General features: G+C 41.1%; 2 protein-coding genes across 11 annotated transcripts in view; one reads left to right on the plus strand and one right to left on the minus strand.

Moving 5' to 3' along the window:
• Positions 1–10,870, plus strand: znf687a (zinc finger protein 687a). Its single transcript, XM_085176997.1, has 11 exons — positions 1–935; positions 3,164–5,118; positions 6,025–6,280; positions 6,378–6,541; positions 6,653–6,837; positions 6,941–7,117; positions 7,206–7,368; positions 7,470–7,694; positions 8,454–8,566; positions 9,625–9,727; positions 9,808–10,870. The coding sequence occupies exons 2-11, from the start codon at positions 3,169–3,171 to the stop codon at positions 10,438–10,440; spliced, it is 3,969 nt and encodes a 1,322-aa protein (XP_085033123.1). The 5' UTR covers positions 1–935; positions 3,164–3,168; the 3' UTR covers positions 10,441–10,870.
• Positions 8,877–19,581, minus strand: part of otoa (otoancorin) — a 27,951-nt gene continuing 17,246 nt past the window's right edge. For all 10 annotated transcript variants that reach the window (XM_085177008.1, XM_085177007.1, XM_085177001.1 and 7 more), the window contains 13 exons: positions 17,617–17,737; positions 17,410–17,528; positions 17,181–17,322; positions 16,891–17,084; positions 16,470–16,560; positions 16,184–16,304; positions 15,778–15,959; positions 15,125–15,274; positions 14,908–15,050; positions 14,308–14,444; positions 14,086–14,183; positions 13,479–13,632; positions 8,877–13,176 (listed from right to left, as the gene is read on the minus strand). In XM_085177008.1, the coding sequence (XP_085033134.1) occupies positions 13,094–13,176; positions 13,479–13,632; positions 14,086–14,183; positions 14,308–14,444; positions 14,908–15,050; positions 15,125–15,274; positions 15,778–15,959; positions 16,184–16,304; positions 16,470–16,560; positions 16,891–17,084; positions 17,181–17,322; positions 17,410–17,528; positions 17,617–17,737 (1,735 nt within the window). In that variant the 3' untranslated portion in view covers positions 8,877–13,093. The remainder of the gene's footprint in view (positions 13,177–13,478; positions 13,633–14,085; positions 14,184–14,307; positions 14,445–14,907; positions 15,051–15,124; positions 15,275–15,777; positions 15,960–16,183; positions 16,305–16,469; positions 16,561–16,890; positions 17,085–17,180; positions 17,323–17,409; positions 17,529–17,616; positions 17,738–19,581) is intronic.

Consider the following 19,581-nt stretch of genomic DNA (forward strand, 5'->3'; position numbering starts at 1 on the left):
TATTTATTTATTGTACAACTTAGTAGTACAGGTTGGAATCCCTTTTGCAGGAAACATTCCTCAGAGATTTTGGTCCATATCAAAATGATCACACAATTGCTGCAGACTTGTCAGCTTCACATCCATGATCTCAATGGTGTATTTCCCTGCTGGAAGCAATCATCAGAATGGAAATGTTGGGGTCATTAAGAAAATATCCAGCTCATCAGACCAGGCAACGTTTTTGAATCTGGGCTTCAATTTTAGTGAACCTGTATGAATTGAAGCCTCAGTTTTTTGCTCTTAGCGGACAGGAGTGGCGCCCAGTGTTGCTGCTGTTGCCCATCTGCTTTAAGCTTTGGCATGTTCTGTCTTTAGAGGTACTCTTCTACATATCTTAGTTCTAAGGATTGATCATTTCTGGTGGTGTTGCTTTCCTACAATCCCAAAGAAGTCTGGGCACTCTGACATCAACAAGACATTTTCACTCAGAACAGCGGCCCACTGTGAACCCTATGATTGTGCGGTAAATCTTAGTAGGTCAGCAGTTTCTGAAATAACATTACATTTCTTCCCCAACCTGATGGTGGGGTCGAACTCCAGCGGGTCGTCTTGAACCTGTCTACGTGCCTACATGCATTTAGCCGCCGCCATATGATTGGCTGATTCGATATTTACGATAACAATTACCTGAACAAGCACCTAATGGACTGATGATATTGAATGTTAAAATGCTGTGAATCACATCATAGTGTGTAAATAAGACGAAGTCGATAACCGAATTATTTTTTGGTTTTCTTTTGTGGGAGATAAGATAGTAAAGGTACGTGGAGATAACAGAGGGCACTTTCTGACGTCTGAGTTTTATTTGGTGCAGTAGCTCACCGTCGCATTTGATGACGCAAACACGTATGAGACCAAGTGCAAAGTGAGGAACCAACTTCGCTAACTTGCAGGTAACATAATTAAATTACAGTTCTGGTGTCCTCTTTAATGCTAGCACGCTTAACACGCAGCGGATAAGATGGATTAGAGCCCGCATACCCGAGTACTGCACTGCTCCAGTTATTTGGACTGCTTAAGGAGAGTTGGTGTGTTTTCATTAGGAAGGCCAGCTAGCAGGTAACTGCTAAAGTAGCTAGCTGTTAGCAGTAGCACACACTTGTTGCAAAAACGACTGTGAAGTTTGACTTGACGGTGTGAGAATTGTGCAGTAGTTTCCGTGTTTTTCTTTTTTAAATGTGCTGTTCTGCACCGGTAGAGTCTCTCCTCTTGGAGTTTTGCTTTGACTAACCCCTTTTCATGCCAACTGTTTTCGATTTTAGTCAGCGTAAACCTGCAAGCTGTTATGGACAAAAACAGAAGTTTGCGTGTTTAAAGCAAGTAGAAATAGTATCCCAAATATTTAACCTAAAGTTTAACGCTGTTTTGGATTTAATTGCTTTATACTTTTGAGAGTCTGAAGTGAATAGGTACAGTCAAACCATGCATTGATATAAATGTGGTAATTTGGACATGGTGATATTGAGATATGTGAAGTACAGGTAAGTGTTTATACGCGTTTTATTGTCTAGAAGAGCAAATAATTCATTCATTAAAAATTGCAATCAAACTTTGGTCAATACTTTAAGCGCATACACTTCGACCACTTCATTAGGTACATCCGTTCTACTGCTCTTTTATGCAAATAGCCATCTAGCCTCTCACGTGACAGCACTCGGCACATAGAGGCACGCGGACATGTTCAGTACGACCTGCTGAAATTCAAACTGAGCATCAGAATGAATTGATTTAATAAGTGACCTAGCATGTAGCGTGGTTGATGGTGTTAGACAGCATGCTCTGAGTATTTTAGATGATCTGATTTGCTAGGATTTTTCCACGCCACCATCTCTAGGGTTTACAGAGAATCTTCCAGAAAAGAGAACATAATCAGTGAGCAGCAGTTCTCTGTGTGAAAATGTCTTGTTGATGTCAGAGGAGAATGGCCAGACTGCTTTGAGCTGATAGGTAGGGCACAGTAACCAAAAATAACTGGTTAATACAACGAAGGTATGCGGAAGAGCATCTCTGAGTGCACAACAAACTGAACCTTGAAGCAGGTAGGCTACAGCAGCAGAAGACCACTCTGAGTGCTACTCTGTCGGCTAAGAACAGGAAACTGAGGCTAAAATCGACCACCGAAAATGGACAACACATTAGAAAAATGCTGTCTGCGTTGATATTTAGTTGGTTAGGTAGGAATTTGAGCTAAACAACATGAAAGCATGGACCCATCCTGTCCTGTATCAGCAATTTAAGCTACTGGTAGTGGTTTAACGTAATGGGGGATATTTTCTTTAAGCCCATCTGTTGATGGCTGCCTCCAGTAGGACAACCACTCAGATCACCTCAAACTGGTTATTGAGCAGGATGGGGAGTTCAGTGCTCAAGTGAGTGACCTCCACAGCCAATCTCAATCTAATAAAGCAACTTTGGGATGTGGTGGAACAGGAGATTCACATCATGGATGTGCAGCTGACGAATCTGCAGCAACTGTGCGGATTTCTTTTCTTTTTTTTCTTTTTTTTTACTTTACTGGTGAAACAAATATCACATATGGGATTTTTCTGGTGGCAGTGCATTTGGTGGCTGAGATTTAAAAACAATAAAAATTCCAGAGAGTATTACACATAATCTGTAGCTTTTACATGGACATTATACAACCAACAGAAAGACCTTAGAGACATCGAAGCACTGCCAACAACCAATTTCCTTTTTTTTCTCCTTTTTTGGTAAAGAATTCTGCGTAAATTGTTCAAAAAGGGTACAGAAAACAAAGAAATCTTCAGTATTAAAAAAACAAGCTGTATTAGTTTTTTCAGCTGAAATGCTTTGAAATGCTACATTTAAATGCTTTGAATTTTCATTTTACCAGCATTATAGTTACAGTTTAATGTGGGTTAGGGTTATATGTGTAATCTAACAAACACTAAGGGATTCTCTTCTGATTAGTAAATAAAGAACATGTAGTTTATTGGAATTTTATAAGGAGCAGCTTTATCAGTGTATATTAACATTGTATATTAATATATATTCATCTTCATAAACGTGTAACCTTTGTAGTTTATCTGTGTCAGCTTGTCCTGACTAAATTAATCAGTTGTTCCAACTCATTTGTTGCTTTAATTGGTTTTGCTTGCAGTGGCAATGGGGGATATGAAGACCCCAGACTTTGATGATTTGCTGGCAGCGTTCGACATTCCTGACATTGATGCCAAAGAGGCCATTCAGTCCAGTCCAGACGAGGAACGGGATGAGGCCCGGACTAACGTGCATGGGAGAGAGAGTGGATCTCCTTCAAGGTTTGCCGACCCTCCTGCCCCTCAAAGTGAGCCTCCTGTGGTCAGTGTTATTGTTAAGAACACAGTGCGGTCAGAGTCTTTTGAAGAGGAAGAGAAGTCTGCCAGGGATAAAACAGACAATCCTTCAAGCAGTGCCTTAGCCTCTCCTGTGCACGTTAAGTTGGATGACATCACTTCACAGCTTTGTCCCAGACTCGGAGGGGAGTCTGGGACAAAGGGCGAGACGACTAATGGCTTTGAGGAATCTCCCTCCAGCCGGCAGGGACAGTCTAGCACAGAAGCATGGCACCAGGCTTCACCTCTGAGGTCCACACTGAGTGAAAGTGACAGTGAAACCGATAAAAGGCCTGAGCCTGGATCTTCCCAGCATGCGGTTGATGTTATGAACAGTTTAAGGCCCCTTCTCCACCTCAAGTCACCAACCACTGGTGTTCCCACCCCATTATCTCCTCCTTCCCCAGCCTCTGTCAGTGATCACCTTTCTCCTCACTCCCCTCAGCAGGATGAAACCTGTCTCAGAGATAATACACTATCATCACCGTCACTACAAAATGACAGCATGGAAACTGGAATCAAGCATGTTATGCACACAGATGAAGATGACTCAGAACCAGAGCTGGTGATCCAGGAGAGCCCAGAATCTGTAATGGCCCCACCTCCTAAGTTTAAATACAGAGCAAAATTACCACCTACTTTTCTTGGGTCTCCTGAAACAAGACCTTCTGATCCTCCTAAGCTCACTTTTTCCAGAAAACCAAAACCCCAACACGAGGAGGATGGGCTGCCTACCACACCAAGCTCTCCACCCTCACCTCAAAGTTCCCAGGACCGCCTCCCACATGTTAGCACCAGCTCTGCATCAGTCCAAGAGGAGAAATACCCAGAACATGTGATTGATGAGAGGGAGTCGCCTGAGAGCCCACCACCCAGTGAGACAGGGTTTTTACTCCAAAATAGAAGCAGCAGCCCTGATCCCGGCTCAACAGCAGCTCTAACTGCAAACCATGATGAATTCCACCATCAGGAGGAGCACATGGAGAGTGAGGACTGCCAGCAAGACAAGCCGGGTAACTGTGAAGGAATGGGTGAAAATGTGGATGGAGATGGGGAAAATTTAGATACGGAGAAGTGTGATGCTGACACTGAGGATGCTGCAAGTGTCACAGAGACGGTTTCACCTCCACTGCGACCACTCAAAGTTAAAATCAAAATGCCCACAGGCAGCATCACAAGGACTGTCACTGGTGTGGCGCCTAAAAGAAGCGGAAGAGCCACCAGTAAGGGTGTGACTGCTCCAAAACCATCACCACAGCGTCATAACACAAGAGCCAAAAGGGAGTTACCGCAAGAAAGTCAGCTGACTGCAGTGGAGATGCTGCAGGATGCCTGCGCTGCCACACTAGAAGGTGCGAGTACAGTTAGAGAGAAAACCCCCGCTGACGCCAGGCCTAAAGTTTCCCCCACAGCAGTGAACATCACAAAAACTGCAGCTCTGCCCTCTATTACTACCTCCTCCTCCAGAGTCAGTGCGAGTACAGGCAACCTGCGCACCCTGGGCCAAAAAACTCTCAACAGTGGGGTGACACTACCTGCTTCTTTACCTCTGCTGCCCCCTCAAAGCAGCAGCAGGCCAGCATCTATAGTCAACAGCACTGGGGCCATCATATCAAAGAGCCAGACCAACTTAGTGGAAGCCTTCAACAAAATCCTGAATAACAAGAACCTGCTGCCCAGTTATAAACCAAATCTGAGCGCCCCTCTTCCTGCAGAGTGGGGCATTTCTCTACCTGCGCAGGTAAGCTCTCTTAGAAATTAAAGAAATAGTTGGTCAGCAGCTAAATGAAGCATTTGATATTTTTGTAAATCATTCGAGGTCAATAAGCTAAGCCTAAAAGCAAAACTCAGTTCTGCACAGTATTAATTTGATCTCTTTTATAAACAGCTACTGGTAAGAGTAGATGTTACAATTAAGCAGTGAAAGTGTCAAAAAAGTGGAAATTCAACAGAAACAACTGAAGGTTTTTGAAATTTTGCAAAAACATGAACATTTTATTCACAAAGTAGTAATGCTGTTTGCTTGTAGTTGAATCACTACATCTGCAGTTTTTCAGCTTCTTTTTCTTGTTCAAGCCCAAAACAGATTCGATTTTTCTCATTGAAGTGCATTAAAGTCAGATTAAATGTCTGAGGTGGAAATGCAAACAACAACAGAGAGGTGATTGTCATTGATAGAGGATCTGGAGTTAAATGTCGTCACTGACTGTTCACATATGAGAGTAGATCTTCTGAGGATGTGGAAAGTTCTTCTCTGTGAGGGAAGACTAAAAATCCAGCAGGGACATTGACCTAGAGTGCTCTGCCAGCAGTTAATCAGAAGTGTAGCAAACTCTTATTCAGTGGTTTTACCCTGAAGAAGTTACCAACTTTAGTTACTAATCAGCTGGTCTTGAATGTTCCCTAGATGTGTAAAACTTGATGCTTGTGACATCTGGTTTCAATACAAAAACAAGGCAGTGCTAAGCGATTAGATTAGAAAAAAAAAAGGAAAGAAAATGTGGGCAGTATATCTCGCAATGCATTATTTTTCATGCTCTGACATGTAATGCAAAGTGAGTATTTTTTCATTAGAACAAAGCTGTAGCATTGTTTAATATTTTAGCTCTATGTCAGTTTGAGAAAGAGGATGTTTGATCCCCTGCAGGGTTACCGGTGTCTGGAGTGCGGTGACGCCTTTGCCCTGGAGCAGAGTTTAGCACAGCACTACGACCGGCGCTCGCTCAGAATCGAGGTGACCTGCAATCACTGCGCCAAACGGCTGGCCTTCTTCAACAAGTGCAGCTTGCTGTTACACGCCAGAGAGCACAAGGACAGAGGCCTGATCATGCAGTGTTCACACTTGGTCATGAAACCAGTGCCGGTGGATCAGATGATCAGCCAGCAGGAACCAACAGCAGCTGGTATGGGAATGTTTTTCTTTTTTGTCTCCACTCCACTGTTTTGATTTTTGGATGTGCTTCAACTGCCTCTTCCATCCTTTCAACACCATGCTTTTAGGCCAGACCAACCCAAAGGCAGCACCCCAGGCACATCATTCAGTAGCTAAGAAAGCAGAAGCAGTGCAGTACACAGGTAACAAATGTCCTGAGTGTCAGGCTCAGTTCTGCAGCAAAGAAGAGGTAGCCGAACATTTCCAGGAAATCAAGCCAGCACAGAGCACCGTAAGTCTCCATCGTGTATGGAAGAGGGTCAAGTAATTGAATTTAAATTTCTCTGACTTGCTAAATGGACTCAAACTTAATTCTTTCCTTTTTGGCTTCTCCTGTTTCCAGTCGTGCTCCGAGTGCTCGCCTCCCATGCTGCTACCCAACAGCTGCAGTGCAGCAGCTCATCAGCGCATCCATCAAGGCTCCTCTCCACATGTGTGTCCAGAGTGTGGGGGCATAGCCAAGCAGGCACAGTTCAGAACACATGTGGACGAGACCTGCTTGCACTTTTCCCGCCGTATTGGCTACAGGTGTGACGTCTCCCCATGTGATTGGTTTATTAAACCACTGCTACACCAGTCATGATTCCACTCTGCTGATTTTTATTTTTTTTAAAACTTTTCTCTTTTCCAGATGTTCTAGCTGCCTGGTGGTGTTTGGAGGGCTGAACTCAGTGAAGTCTCACATCCAGCAGGCTCACTGCGACATGTTCCATAAGTGTCCCAGCTGCCCCATGGCTTTCAAATCTGCCCCCAGCATTCAGAACCACATCACTGCCCAGCATCCGGGGCTCCCTGAAGGACAGCCAATGTATGTGCAGTACACAGAGTCTGAGTGTTCACGCTCGGATTTATTGCATCACTTTCTGTTTGTTTACCCCGAATTTCTTCCTTCACAGGCTGATCTATAAGTGTGTCATGTGTGACACAGTGTTTACCCACAAACCCCTGTTGCATGCCCACTTTGACACTCATTTAACCAATCAAAAGGTCCACGTGTTTAAATGCCCCGCGTGCACCAAGCTGTTTTCTCAGAGGAACTCCCTGCTGGACCATTTCAAGGTATAACTGTTATAGTTGAGGTAGTGCTAAAATCTCGTCCTCTACTTACTCATTTAAAAAAAAATCTTTTTAAAATTAAACTTTATTCTTGTTTCCATCAGACCCACAAGACTCCCAAATCAAAAGGAGAGCTACCTTTGCTTCCAGGTGGTGCTTCTCTGAAATTAGAGAGCTCTGATGGAGATGAATGGATGCGTAAAGACAAAGAAGAGAAGGTGAAGCCAGAAAAGATGAAGACCCCTTCAGGGTGGAGGTGTTCATCTTGTAACACGCGCTACACGGACCGGGAGGACTATATTACCCATATGGGTGAACTGCACAGCAAGGTTTGGAAGCCTCAAAAATCACAGCACAGTGTGCTGATAAATGTGCAGATGAGTTCATTTATAATCACATCTGAAATGGTTACAGATTCAACATCAGTTAAGCATTTATAAGTTGTTGTTAGCTTTGTGGTGCAGTGGTTACCGCTGTTGCCTCACAGCAGGAAGGTTGTGGCTTGAAAGCTGCTGGGGGACTGAGGGTGTGGGTGCTATGCTTTCCTTCAGCAGTCCAAAGATATGCATGTTAGGTTAATCTAAACTGACCATAAGTGTGAACGTGAGAGTGTGTCTGAGCCCCTAATTTGTTTATCCACACTCCTGGATACAAAGTACTGATTCATACACGAGCACATTATTTTGACAGTTTTTGGTTTTACATATGTACTTGATTGACATAATAAAACCTTTCAGCTTTTCATGTATTTTCAAACTGGGTTTTTGGAGACCTTGAACCTTTCTGTGTTGACTGTCACATCTATTTTATCTATAGCACATTTAAACAATAGAAGCTGATCCAGAGGTTTTTCACAGTTAATTTTTTTTGGAAAGGAAGAAAAAAAACATAATTAACACAGTTCAGTGGGATGCATACTGAACCAGTGTTGACATTAATACGATCGATATTTGAATCGATCAGCACGCCTCTGTCCATGGCCATTACTCATTTATTTAAAACATTTCTGCATTCTCTCTGTCTCTGCACCCCTGGCTCACTGGTTTAAAATGTCTGATTTAATCAAATCCTTTAATCTTTTTGTGTAGATTTTGAAGAAGTTTCCCTGCAACAAATGTGAGAGCTCCTTCACAACCACCTCCAGTCTGAGGCGTCACATCAGAGATAAGCACAAAGCCATGAACCGCAGCTTTCGCTGCCAGTGAGTAACTTCCCCACCCAACCTCTACTTACAGGGAATTTTTTCTTTTGTGTTAAATGTACATTATAGGTATGGAAAACCCTGCTGTTCAGTACCAGTGAATCCTATGCATTTCTGGTTATTTTCTGACCACAGCTTTTGGATTTATTAGTGAAAGAATAACAATCATCACAAGGAATAATAATCACAACCTCAAAATAAGGAGTCACAGATATCAAAAAATTAGTTTGCCATAGCCTTCCTGTTTTGTTTGTACTTGCTCTGCATGTTAGACTGGGAACAACCAACAACTTTTACCCCACAACGTTGGTTCTTTTTTTCTTTTTTTTTGAAGGATTAACTAGCATTTTATTGATTTCTATTGTGGTGCACATCAAACACACCCCCACTAGCTGGTAACAGTGTTGGTTATGTTGTAGGCTTTATAAAGATTCACCATAGCCATTACTCCCTAATGTGGGATTTATATACTTATATAATGTCCACTGTAGGTTCATCCTAACTGTAAACTCTACACTGCTTAATGTTTAATTTATGGTACGGCAGTTGTGTCCATTAGTGTACGTATTTGCAAAGGCAAGTGTGCTTCCCTGCAGACTCCCAAATTCCCAACTGCATCCTGCTTGATGTGAATGAGGCTGACTTGTTGAAGTAGGCTGCAATGGGGAAGGAAGCAGGTGAACAGCAGAGTTCACCAGGAATTGGATAAGCATGAACACAGACTCATTTCAAATAATGTTGCCATTGTACTTTTTCCAGATGTTGAATCTAAAGGTGGTATGTGTATGAAGCAATGTGATTTCATGTGGTGACACAAAAATTGTTGAGAAGAAAGTTTAATTGTTCCACAATTATGAAAGCTTACAAGCCTGTAAGCTTTCATGTTTTTGGGCACCTCATATACTTTTGTCAGACCCTGGTCCCCAGTGCAAGGTTTGGGAAGCTCGTTGTAAATCCTGAATACTAACTTTAAGAACTCTTAAATGTATGAAGTAATAACAGAGGTACCAGTGAATCGATGACTGTAATTTGGTGTGTGTGTGTGTGTGCGCGCGCAGGTTTTGCACGGAAGGCAAGAAAACCTTCAGCAGCAGAACGATGTTGGAGAGGCACCTTCAGCTGAGGCACAGCACAGAAACTGCAAGCCAGAAAACCACAATGGTAAGCCAGCGGTAATCCGATCGCACAAGAAGTCAAACAGTAAGTATTTTTTTACTAAAGTTTGTATCTCAATATCTCAGAGTGGTGAAGATGAAGCTGACAGTTCATCGGAACAGGACAGCAGTTTGGGGGCTCGCAAGAGACGGAGAGGAGCCGTGAAGGTGGAGCAGAATGAAGAGTCCACAGACAGAGTTAGTCCGGGGAAGAAGCTACGGTCCTCTTCCTCCTCAGCTCTCGCTCCGTCCTCTCTTCCCGAGTCTGGGTTTCGGTGTGCCGTCTGTGGCTTCACCTCAGAGGAGCAGGTGGCGTTCCTGGAGCACATCAGCCAGCACAGGCGCGGAGGCACGGACGACGGCGGCCTGCAGTGTCTCCAGTGTGGCGCCTGTTTCGCATCCACCTTCTCACTGTCACGCCATCGCTTCATCACCCACAAAGTGAGAGATGTGGTCAATGACACCCAACAAGCACCTAGTGTGCACCTGTCACCCTCCATTGGAAATAGTAGGCACCACGAGGATAAGAGTTCTCTTAATGGCTCTGCACCAGCATCACCCTCCACTCAGCCCTCCACAGGAGAGGGGAAAGAGGAGGAGGGAGCACTGGCCTGTAAGGTGTGTGGTAAACACTTTGACAAGGTCACAGATCTGAATACACACTTCAGAACTCACGGTATGGCTTTTATCAATGCGAGGAATGCAGGAAAAACGATCTGAGATGGCAAACATGAAGAATATGTCATGATTAAGAGTACTCACAAGTGCCTTTCTGTTACCGAGTACCGGTTAAAGTGCGAGTTCTGCTCTGATTTTACCAAAGATTACCAATATAGTCTGAAAACGTGAAATGTTCAGATGCGATTCTCATTGTTCCAGACGAGCTTTTGTGACACTCAGGATCTAATGCTGTGCTTCTGTGCTTAGTTAATGTAATGAAATTAGAGTTTAGTCTGTTTCCCTCACAATCATGTGCCTGCAGAGGCCGGTGAACACTGTTCTAACCGTGCTGTGATAACGATGGCCGTTTAATGAATATGCTTTTTTTTTTTTTTTTTTTACTTCAATACTTTCCTCCTACTTTGAGGTTTTTCTTCTTCTGTAAAATCTTTTTTCTTTGTAATGCTTTTTTTTTTTTTTTTTTTTTTTTTTTTTAAAGCAAATTGTTGCAGTGATTTTGATGCGTTTCTTTGAATTTATTGCCAGTCATTCTCCAAAGCATGCTGTCTCTTTCAGTTCATTCCCAGCTTAAGCTGCAGCCGCTGGCTTCTCTACATTTTAGTTTCAAATTACAGATACTTAAATTTCGCTTTTCTTGACTATTTTCACTGACTATTTCTGCACTGAGCTGAAATGGAAAAGTACACGTTTGTACTTTTAGAAGACTCCCCCTGAATTTTGCTTTGAGTCACACTGCTGAAAGTTTTTCATTAGCTTTCGCTTAACTTTGCAATATATGCTTGCATATAGTAGAATCATGGTGGTGTCATCACTGAATGAAAGCAGCAGCAGATGCATATTGCACTGAAATAAATGCGGACCAAAGATTTCTGGAAATTTTTCTAAGAACTTTTGACTGTGCTTTGGAAAATGTTAAGCAATAATCTGACTCACAGACACACTATTTGTAGGGGTGCAACTTTCTGATGCATTGAAATCACGTTTAATTCCTTATAAATTTAATGTATTTATATCAGATTGAGTAATTTATTCAGTGAGCAAGAGGTGGAAAGTGAAATTGTTATTTTTTTGGTATGCAGGCCATATGTTTACCTAAATCTTGCTTTATGGAATTACTGTAAATGGAGGATTGTTATATATGTATTTTGTCTAAAATCCTTGGAACTGCTAAAAGATTAAAACTATTGTTCCCCATAACCGACTACATGTTCTCTCATGGTTCTTTCACCTATAGGTGTCAACGTAGCATCCTCATCAGTTCAGAGAAACTGCGAAATCAGACATGTTTAACACAAGTGTTCTAAAAAAAAAAAATCTGAAAGGAGGAATAAGTGCCAGTTTCATCGAGACACCTGATATCCTGTTTTAAAGAAAAAAAAAAACCTTATCACCCATTTAGAGGATGTTTATTCAGTACAGATGTAATGCAGATTTATTAATTTGGTAGCTCAACAAATGTTGCACCTCCTCAGGTTTTGTCACTTCTGAAGAATACTCTCAATAAATGTAATCCTACCTTAATCAAATAGAGTTCACAGCTGAGGTCTGTAGGGTGGATTTATGAACTTTCATGTAATAAAACCATAAACCATAGATGGATGTTTGTATTTTCTGTCCTGATGTTTTGGTGTCTTCTGTTGACCTAATGGTTTCCTTTCACAGCCTTCCCATTTTGTTTGTACTTGCTCTTCATGTTAGACTGGGAACAACCAACAACCTTTACCCCATAATGTTGGATTTCTTTTTTTTCTTTTTCTTTTTTTTTTTGAAGGAGCTGTTATACTTTTTCAGCTGACCACTCTCTTGTTGAGGCTGACTGACAGGCAGCTGACAAAGATCAAACACTTGCTTTTAACTGCAGACTATTTTGCATATTTACATTTGCAAAGGTATTTTTATTTCTAAAACATGGGTATTTTTTGTTTTAGGTTTTTCATTTTTTTCACTTTCTCGAAAAAATACAAATAACTGAATTTAATTGGTTTTGGAAAGGTTGAAGCCAAGATGTTCAGCCATAAAACAAAATTGTCTTCAAATTAGAAAGGCTGAATGAACGTCTACATGTGGTGATTTCATAATGTGAGCCTCAGTTGTAACTTTGCATTAACATTCTGACAGGCTGCAAGTTCTGAGATATTTCTCACCACCATACATGAATAATATCAATAGACAGCTAACAGTTTGTTTAAAAAAAAAAAACTGTCAAAGTTAGCTCTCCCCTGTGCGTGTTTAGCATTGATAAAACAATTTCAAACCAACCATTTCAGAGAAAGAGGGAAAAAAGTCACTTGTAACTTGGTCATTTCTTTCAACAAACTTCACTGTTGGCTGCTGGCGTAACAATAAGGTTTATTAAGTTGAATCATTCTTCAGTTTTTGTCAGTAAATATCAACTTTTCAAAAAACAGACTCATACCGAGAACATCTGAAAATTAAACATGAAATATTTCTCTGCAATTAATAAAATATATTTTCTTATTAACACATAACAAAGTAAAGGAACTCTAACACATCTCAGAAGGTCATCTAATCGTGTGAGCTACAGTCACAAACATGTATAGATTATCATAAAACATCAATCTGTGCAAATGTCTTCAACGCTAAATAAACCTGAAGAATTGCGGAACTGTTGTTTATTATTATTATTATTATTCTAGGTCTGTAATTAGCTTAAGCAGATGGATGTGATGACTCACAGCAGGAGAAACCCAATGAGAAGCAAGAGAAGGGGCTTCATGAAGGCTGAGAGCCCCTCTGCACCCAGCGATGGAGCTCCTGTACATAGCAGTGAAATATAAAAGATTTCTCAGTGATAATATTCAAAGGCCATTAAAACCAAAGTCTAATATTTACATATTGATATATAAATATATCATAATAATTGTTATTATATTGTTAATAAACAATTTAAGTCATATTTATGTTGAAAACACTCTGAAATTAGGTTTTTCAGAATAAGCCAAGCCTTCATGGCAGGGTTTAATGGCAGGATGAAATTTAACTTGTTCCAAATACTTCAAAATATTTAGATGACGAAGAACGTGTGAATTAAATGCTGTGCAAATTTGTGTTTTTACCTGATTGAACAGCTCCTTGTGCCTGGCTACGAAAACCAGTTAGAGCCGTTTCAAGTGTGTCAAGTTGATCATTATTCAACAGATTTCGCTGTTCAGTGGTCACCATTGCTGCAATGTCAGGCCCAAGGGCCTCCAGCTGAGCAGCAGAGAGTGCCTGCAGGGAAAACAGTCAGGCATACAACATTTAATAAAATAAAAGTCCTGCATTCAAAATTTGTACTGACATATATTCACACACGTAGAACAAGCGAACTTTAATTTCAGTGTTATTAGTGATGCATTTATCCTCTTCATAATGACAATATTTGTTGTCTTTCACTGTACCCTGTGAAAACCTTTTTCTGCCTTATTGTAACCAATTACGTTTTTATGATCTGCTTTGAAATGAAGTGAGCCTAATAAAAGTAAAACATAGTATACATTTGAGCTCAGTCCACCTGAGCTCATTTTTCTCTTATAAAATATTGGTAAAAATATAAATTAAGGGTTTTTGTATGTAGGACTATTTTGGCATGGCCCGACACTCGAGTGAATGTATTTGTTAAATCTGGTCTCTAGGTTTGGCTTCTAGCTTAAAAACAATAGTAGGAAATAAAAAGCTGCTTACAGCAAAATTGTTTGGAGGGATGAGTGGGATACACGTCCTGCTGACAAATGGAAAGACAGATGGGTCCAAAGAAGCCAGCTCCGATGCATCCAGCCCAGCTTAGGGACACGGATGAAAACATTACCAAAAGTGAAAGCTAATTTCTCTCCCAGGTGACACTTTACAGGTAATTTATGAAATATTCCAATGGGTTATTTTTTGTTGTTGTAGATATTATCTTACCAAGTATGTTGCCCAAGTCTGCAACCTGTGGTTCTGTCCAGGTGCTGGGTTTCCCAAACGCAGCCACAGCTAGAGTTTTTAATTGCTGTAAAACCTGAAAGGAGCACTTAATACCATCCATTGAGCCCACAGCCCTCCTGTGACAAACACAAACTTTCACACATCGTGCAATTGTGACTCTGTATCATTGTGCAGCTCTTTAAAGTTAAAATAATCTTAGCATCACTACCTGTGAACAAATCTACTCTAAAAAAAGGTTTGTTTATGCACCTGACCAGAAAGAAAGTATTTATGAACTATTTATGATCACTGCTTTAGAAATAAGAAGACATCACAGCTAAAACTTTTAAAAAATAAACTTTTAAAAAGTCTTGAATGGGTGGCAGAGGTTAAGATTTCTTTTATCTTCATATGACAGGATATCACTTGAATTTTCACTTCTCAAAAGTACAATAAGTACTTTCACTACTGTTACAGAGGTGGGAGGAGTTGTGGGCAGTCATGGATCATTAGATTAACAAAAAACAATCTGTGAAAATAAGAGCCTGGAAAAATGGGTGACATAAATAAAATGAAAAGTGAGATGTGCGGTGGACAAACTTGAAAGCGCTGATGTTGAGCTGTCTGATCTCGCCGGAGCTCAGGCCACAGATGAGCCGGTTCAGTGATACCATCTCTGCAGCTCCCAGCTGCTGCGCTTTCAGATTGTTATATTTGGCAATTCCCCTCCACAACGACTCCATCTATTGGCACATGAGTTATGTCATGTGTGTAATCGATATAGCGGTGAGCATGCAATGCTGTTTCTATGCTTCACCTGTGATTGAGTCCACCCACAGCGGGAAATTCCCTCTACAATATCCATTGGCAAGGGGAGATTCTCCAGGTCAGAATTAGAAAAACCCTGATTTATACATTCAAGCTGTAGGACCACGCCCTCGTTCATCTGTGACACGGGGCCAAAGGCCTAAAGAAATATACAGAAATATTCACACTAACACAAAATAACTAAATATAGGATTTCTACATACAGGCCAGCAAATGCAACCTTAAGAAGTTACAGATTGCATTTTAATTTTGACACCAGAAGAGTGTAGCGTTTTATTTGTTTGGATATTTACACAGACGTTATTCCTCAGCTGCGGAGCAAATTATACCTAGGTCAGTTTATCACTTAAGACAAACAGGGATAATAACGGCTCAATTGGATCTTGGTTCAATAATATTAAAATATTGATAATTCAAAATGTACACCTTAACTTTCATTAGTGAAGCTGTATTAATTATTATTAATTGTGGGAAAGTGGGAAAAACCTTTTATGTTCCACCTTGATTTACAATAATTTTTTATTACTGTGGCAATCTCACTGTGAGTGCCCTAATCAAAGCCAACTGTTAAAACTAGATATGCTGGAAAGAAAAAACAGACTGGCGAATGAACGAAACCAAGATGACTGTGTCTCACTGTACCTCAGTAGCTTTTTTGCTGAGCACAGCCAGTTGATCTGCGCTGTAGTTCGGGATTTCTCCAAGTATTTCTACAGTGGCCAGGAAAGTGCTGTTTGACATCTTATCCAGCTCTCCTGCTGACCAGTACACATTATCCATTCCCAGTTCTTGAATCAAATTCTCAGTGGGTTCTCTCAGGATCTCTACAGGTATAGACAATATAATCATAAGGCTTTTTAAAAACCACTTTAAATAAAATGTATTTTTATTTAAACTAAAAACTAAACTGTGGCAGAGATTCAAATAAAAAGTTACGCTGCTATTACCATGATCAGTGTTGCTCTTTCTGTTAGAGACACAAGAACTACAAAAACAGAAACCTAAAACTGAATTGATGCAAAACAGATAAAGCGTGCCTCCTTCTCACCCCTCTTTTTACGTGTTGCATTTGGTCTAGTGGTGGTAAGAGCAAAGATTTTCTTTTTCAGGGCATCTGAAGGATCAGAGGACAGTGACTTCATGTAATGAAGAACATCCTTCATCCAAGGCTAACGGAGATACAGAGAGGGACAACATCAAGAAAAACTGAAAATATATATCCATTTTTAATCACAAGCAGGAGAGTCACTTCTGAGTTCTGAGTGACTTAATAATGAACATGACAAAAACAAACACAAGATGAGCTGCATGTAATGGACAAGGCAGATACGCACTTTGTTGGGTAGAGCAGACATGGCAACCTTATCACAAAGAAGAAGGGGACCGACTGATTCCACAGTGTCCTCGGTCCAATCAGAAGAATTTCTACAGATGTTTAAAAAAAGTACACAAGACTACTACTTTAGCCTTTTTGTTTGGCTCTATACAAAACACGTATGTATGTAAGCTGGATGTCACTCACACAAAGCACACTGGCTTTGTTCCCCTTATTCACTCAAACAGAAGCATATATATATATATATATATATATATATATATATATATATATATACACACACACACACACACACACATATAACTTCATGTTATATTCAGTAAGAACCATAACTTTTCTGGAAGCCTTGTGCATCTTTTATATACAGTCTATGGTCTTTCTTTGTACTAACTTTAATGCTCATTAGGAGGGTGTCCTACCCAAAGGTCTGGTGAACCATCTTAATGATATCTGCCCTGTATTGTTGAGGAATATGTTTGCAGGAAGCCATCTCCTGGAAAGCGGACTTGAGGACATCAGGGTTCATTAGACACAGCTGGGAAGGCTGCAGCTCACATATGAGGGGTCCTAGCTTGGGCAGATCACCACAGGTGAGGCTGGATAAATCTGTCCCCTACAAAAACACGGCAGACATCTCTAACTGCTGTTGAACAAGCGGATCAATTTATCAGATAATACTTATTGTTACTATGTGTATCCTTGAGTGTACATTGGTTAGGCAGAACAGGGCTTTCTTGGTGAGTGCAGGACGAGACGGGGAATTAAGAGGCAAAGAGCTGATGTTGGCTTCTTCCATCTTGTCAAGGAAAATAGGACAGACAGAACTAGGCAAATCGTCCACATGTGAAGGGCTACGATAAAAGGAATGAGAAAACAGATTTCAACACAAACTTAAAAAAATCTAAAACTTTAAACTAGTAAATACACCATTTGCTTACAGCAGGTGAAGAAGCAAAGCTGAAGGAATCTTATCCAGTTCCTGTTCAGTGATGGTTTTGAAATAGTCTGCTCTCTTTTTCACCAAAGTTGTGAAAAGTTTTTTGGCAGCACATCCTGCCTGGAAACATGTTTGTTATAATAGTTATTCTGTGCGGACTGCACACACTATATAAAGACAAGATGTTTATGTGTGAGTAAATACCTACCTGAACTTTGGAGAGCCACTCTGGATACTCTGCCATGGACGAAGCCATTTCCATTACACCGCTGTCAGGAACTTCATTAATCATCTTACAAGTTATGCCCTGAAGGACCGAACGCATCTTCCTGTGTTAGACAACAATGTTTCAGATGTAGGAGCAACAAACACAGTAACAAGAACATGACAGTAACTTAAGCACCAAAGAAAATTGTAAACCTGCATTAAAGCCTTTGGTAAAGATCACACGATAATCTTAAAGAGCTTCACAGAAACAACTAAATGAATAAAATTAAGTAGTAATAAAAATTATGGTGCAGTGAATTTGATTTTATAGTAGTCTGCAGAAAAAAAAAAAAAAACATCAGTACTGCGGGCTCTTGGTCTTAATGTGGTTGTACTTTGCATTCACACAGGTGCTCCTAGATATGATCAAATAAGTCACAAATGTAAGTGAAACACTTGCGTTTACATGGCAGAAAGTGAGTGCCAAAGAGCTGTAGACTAATGCGTTAATGAGCTAACTGCGCTAACACACTGATGCTGTGCAGCCCCACGCACAGGGCGATCCGCAATAATTCGCTAACGGAGATTTGCCGCAATAATGCAGTTATTTTAACGAGATTAACGCTGACAGCACTTATATATATACATACATACAGTGGGGCAAAAAAGTATTTAGTCAGCCACCGATTGTGCAAGTTCCCCCACTTAAAATGATGACAGAGGTCAGTAATTTGCACCAGAGGTACACTTCAACTGTGAGAGACAGAATGTGAAAAAAAAAAATCCATGAATTCACATGGTAGGATTTGTAAAGAATTTATTCGTAAATCAGGGTGGAAAATAAGTATTTGGTCATTAACAAAAATACAACTCAATACTTTGTAACATAACCTTTGTTGGCAATAACAGAGGTCAAACATTTACTATAGGTCTTTACCAGATTTGCACACACAGTAGCTGGTATTTTGGCCCATTCCTCCATGCAGATCTTCTCAAGAGCAGTGATGTTTTGGGGCTGTCGCCGACCAACACGGACTTTCAACTCCCGCCACAGATTTTCTATGGGGTTGAGGTCTGGAGACTGGCTAGGCCACTCCAGGACTTTCAAATGCTTCTTACGGAGCCACTCCTTTGTCGCCCGGGCGGTGTGTTTTGGATCATTGTCATGTTGGAAGACCCAGCCTCGTTTCATCTTCAAAGTTCTCACTGATGGAAGGAGGTTTTGGCTCAAAATCTCACGATACTTGGCCCCATTCATTCTGTCCTTAACACGGATCAGTTGTCCTGTCCCCTTGGCAGAAAAACAGCCCCATAGCATGATGTTTCCACCCCCATGCTTCACAGTAGGTATGGTGTTCTTGGGATGCAACTCAGTATTCTTCTTCCTCCAAACACGACGAGTTGAGTTTATACCAAAAAGTTCTACTTTGGTTTCATCTGACCACATGACATTCTCCCAATCCTCTGCTGTATCATCCATGTGCTCTCTGGCAAACTTCAGACGGGCCTGGACATGCACTGGCTTCAGCAGCGGAACACGTCTGGCACTGCGGGATTTGATTCCCTGCCGTTGTAGTGTGTTACTGATGGTGACCTTTGTTACTTTGGTCCCAGCTCTCTGCAGGTCATTCACCAGGTCCCCCCGTGTGGTTCTGGGATCTTTGCTCACCGTTCTCATGATCATTTTGACCCCACGGGATGAGATCTTGCGTGGTGCCCCAGATCGAGGGAGATTATCAGTGGTCTTGTATGTCTTCCATTTTCTGATGATTGCTCCCACAGTTGATTTTTTTCACACCAAGCTGCTTGCCTATTGTAGATTCACTCTTCCCAGTCTGGTGCAGGTCTACAATTCTTTTCCTGGTGTCCTTCGAAAGCTCTTTGGTCTTGGCCATGGCGGAGTTTGGAGTCTGACTGGTTGAGGCTGTGGACAGGTGTCTTTTATACAGATGATGAGGTCAAACAG

This window comes from Neolamprologus multifasciatus, chromosome 11, assembly GCF_963576455.1.
Source record: "Neolamprologus multifasciatus chromosome 11, fNeoMul1.2, whole genome shotgun sequence".
Lineage (NCBI taxonomy): Eukaryota > Metazoa > Chordata > Actinopteri > Cichliformes > Cichlidae > Neolamprologus > Neolamprologus multifasciatus.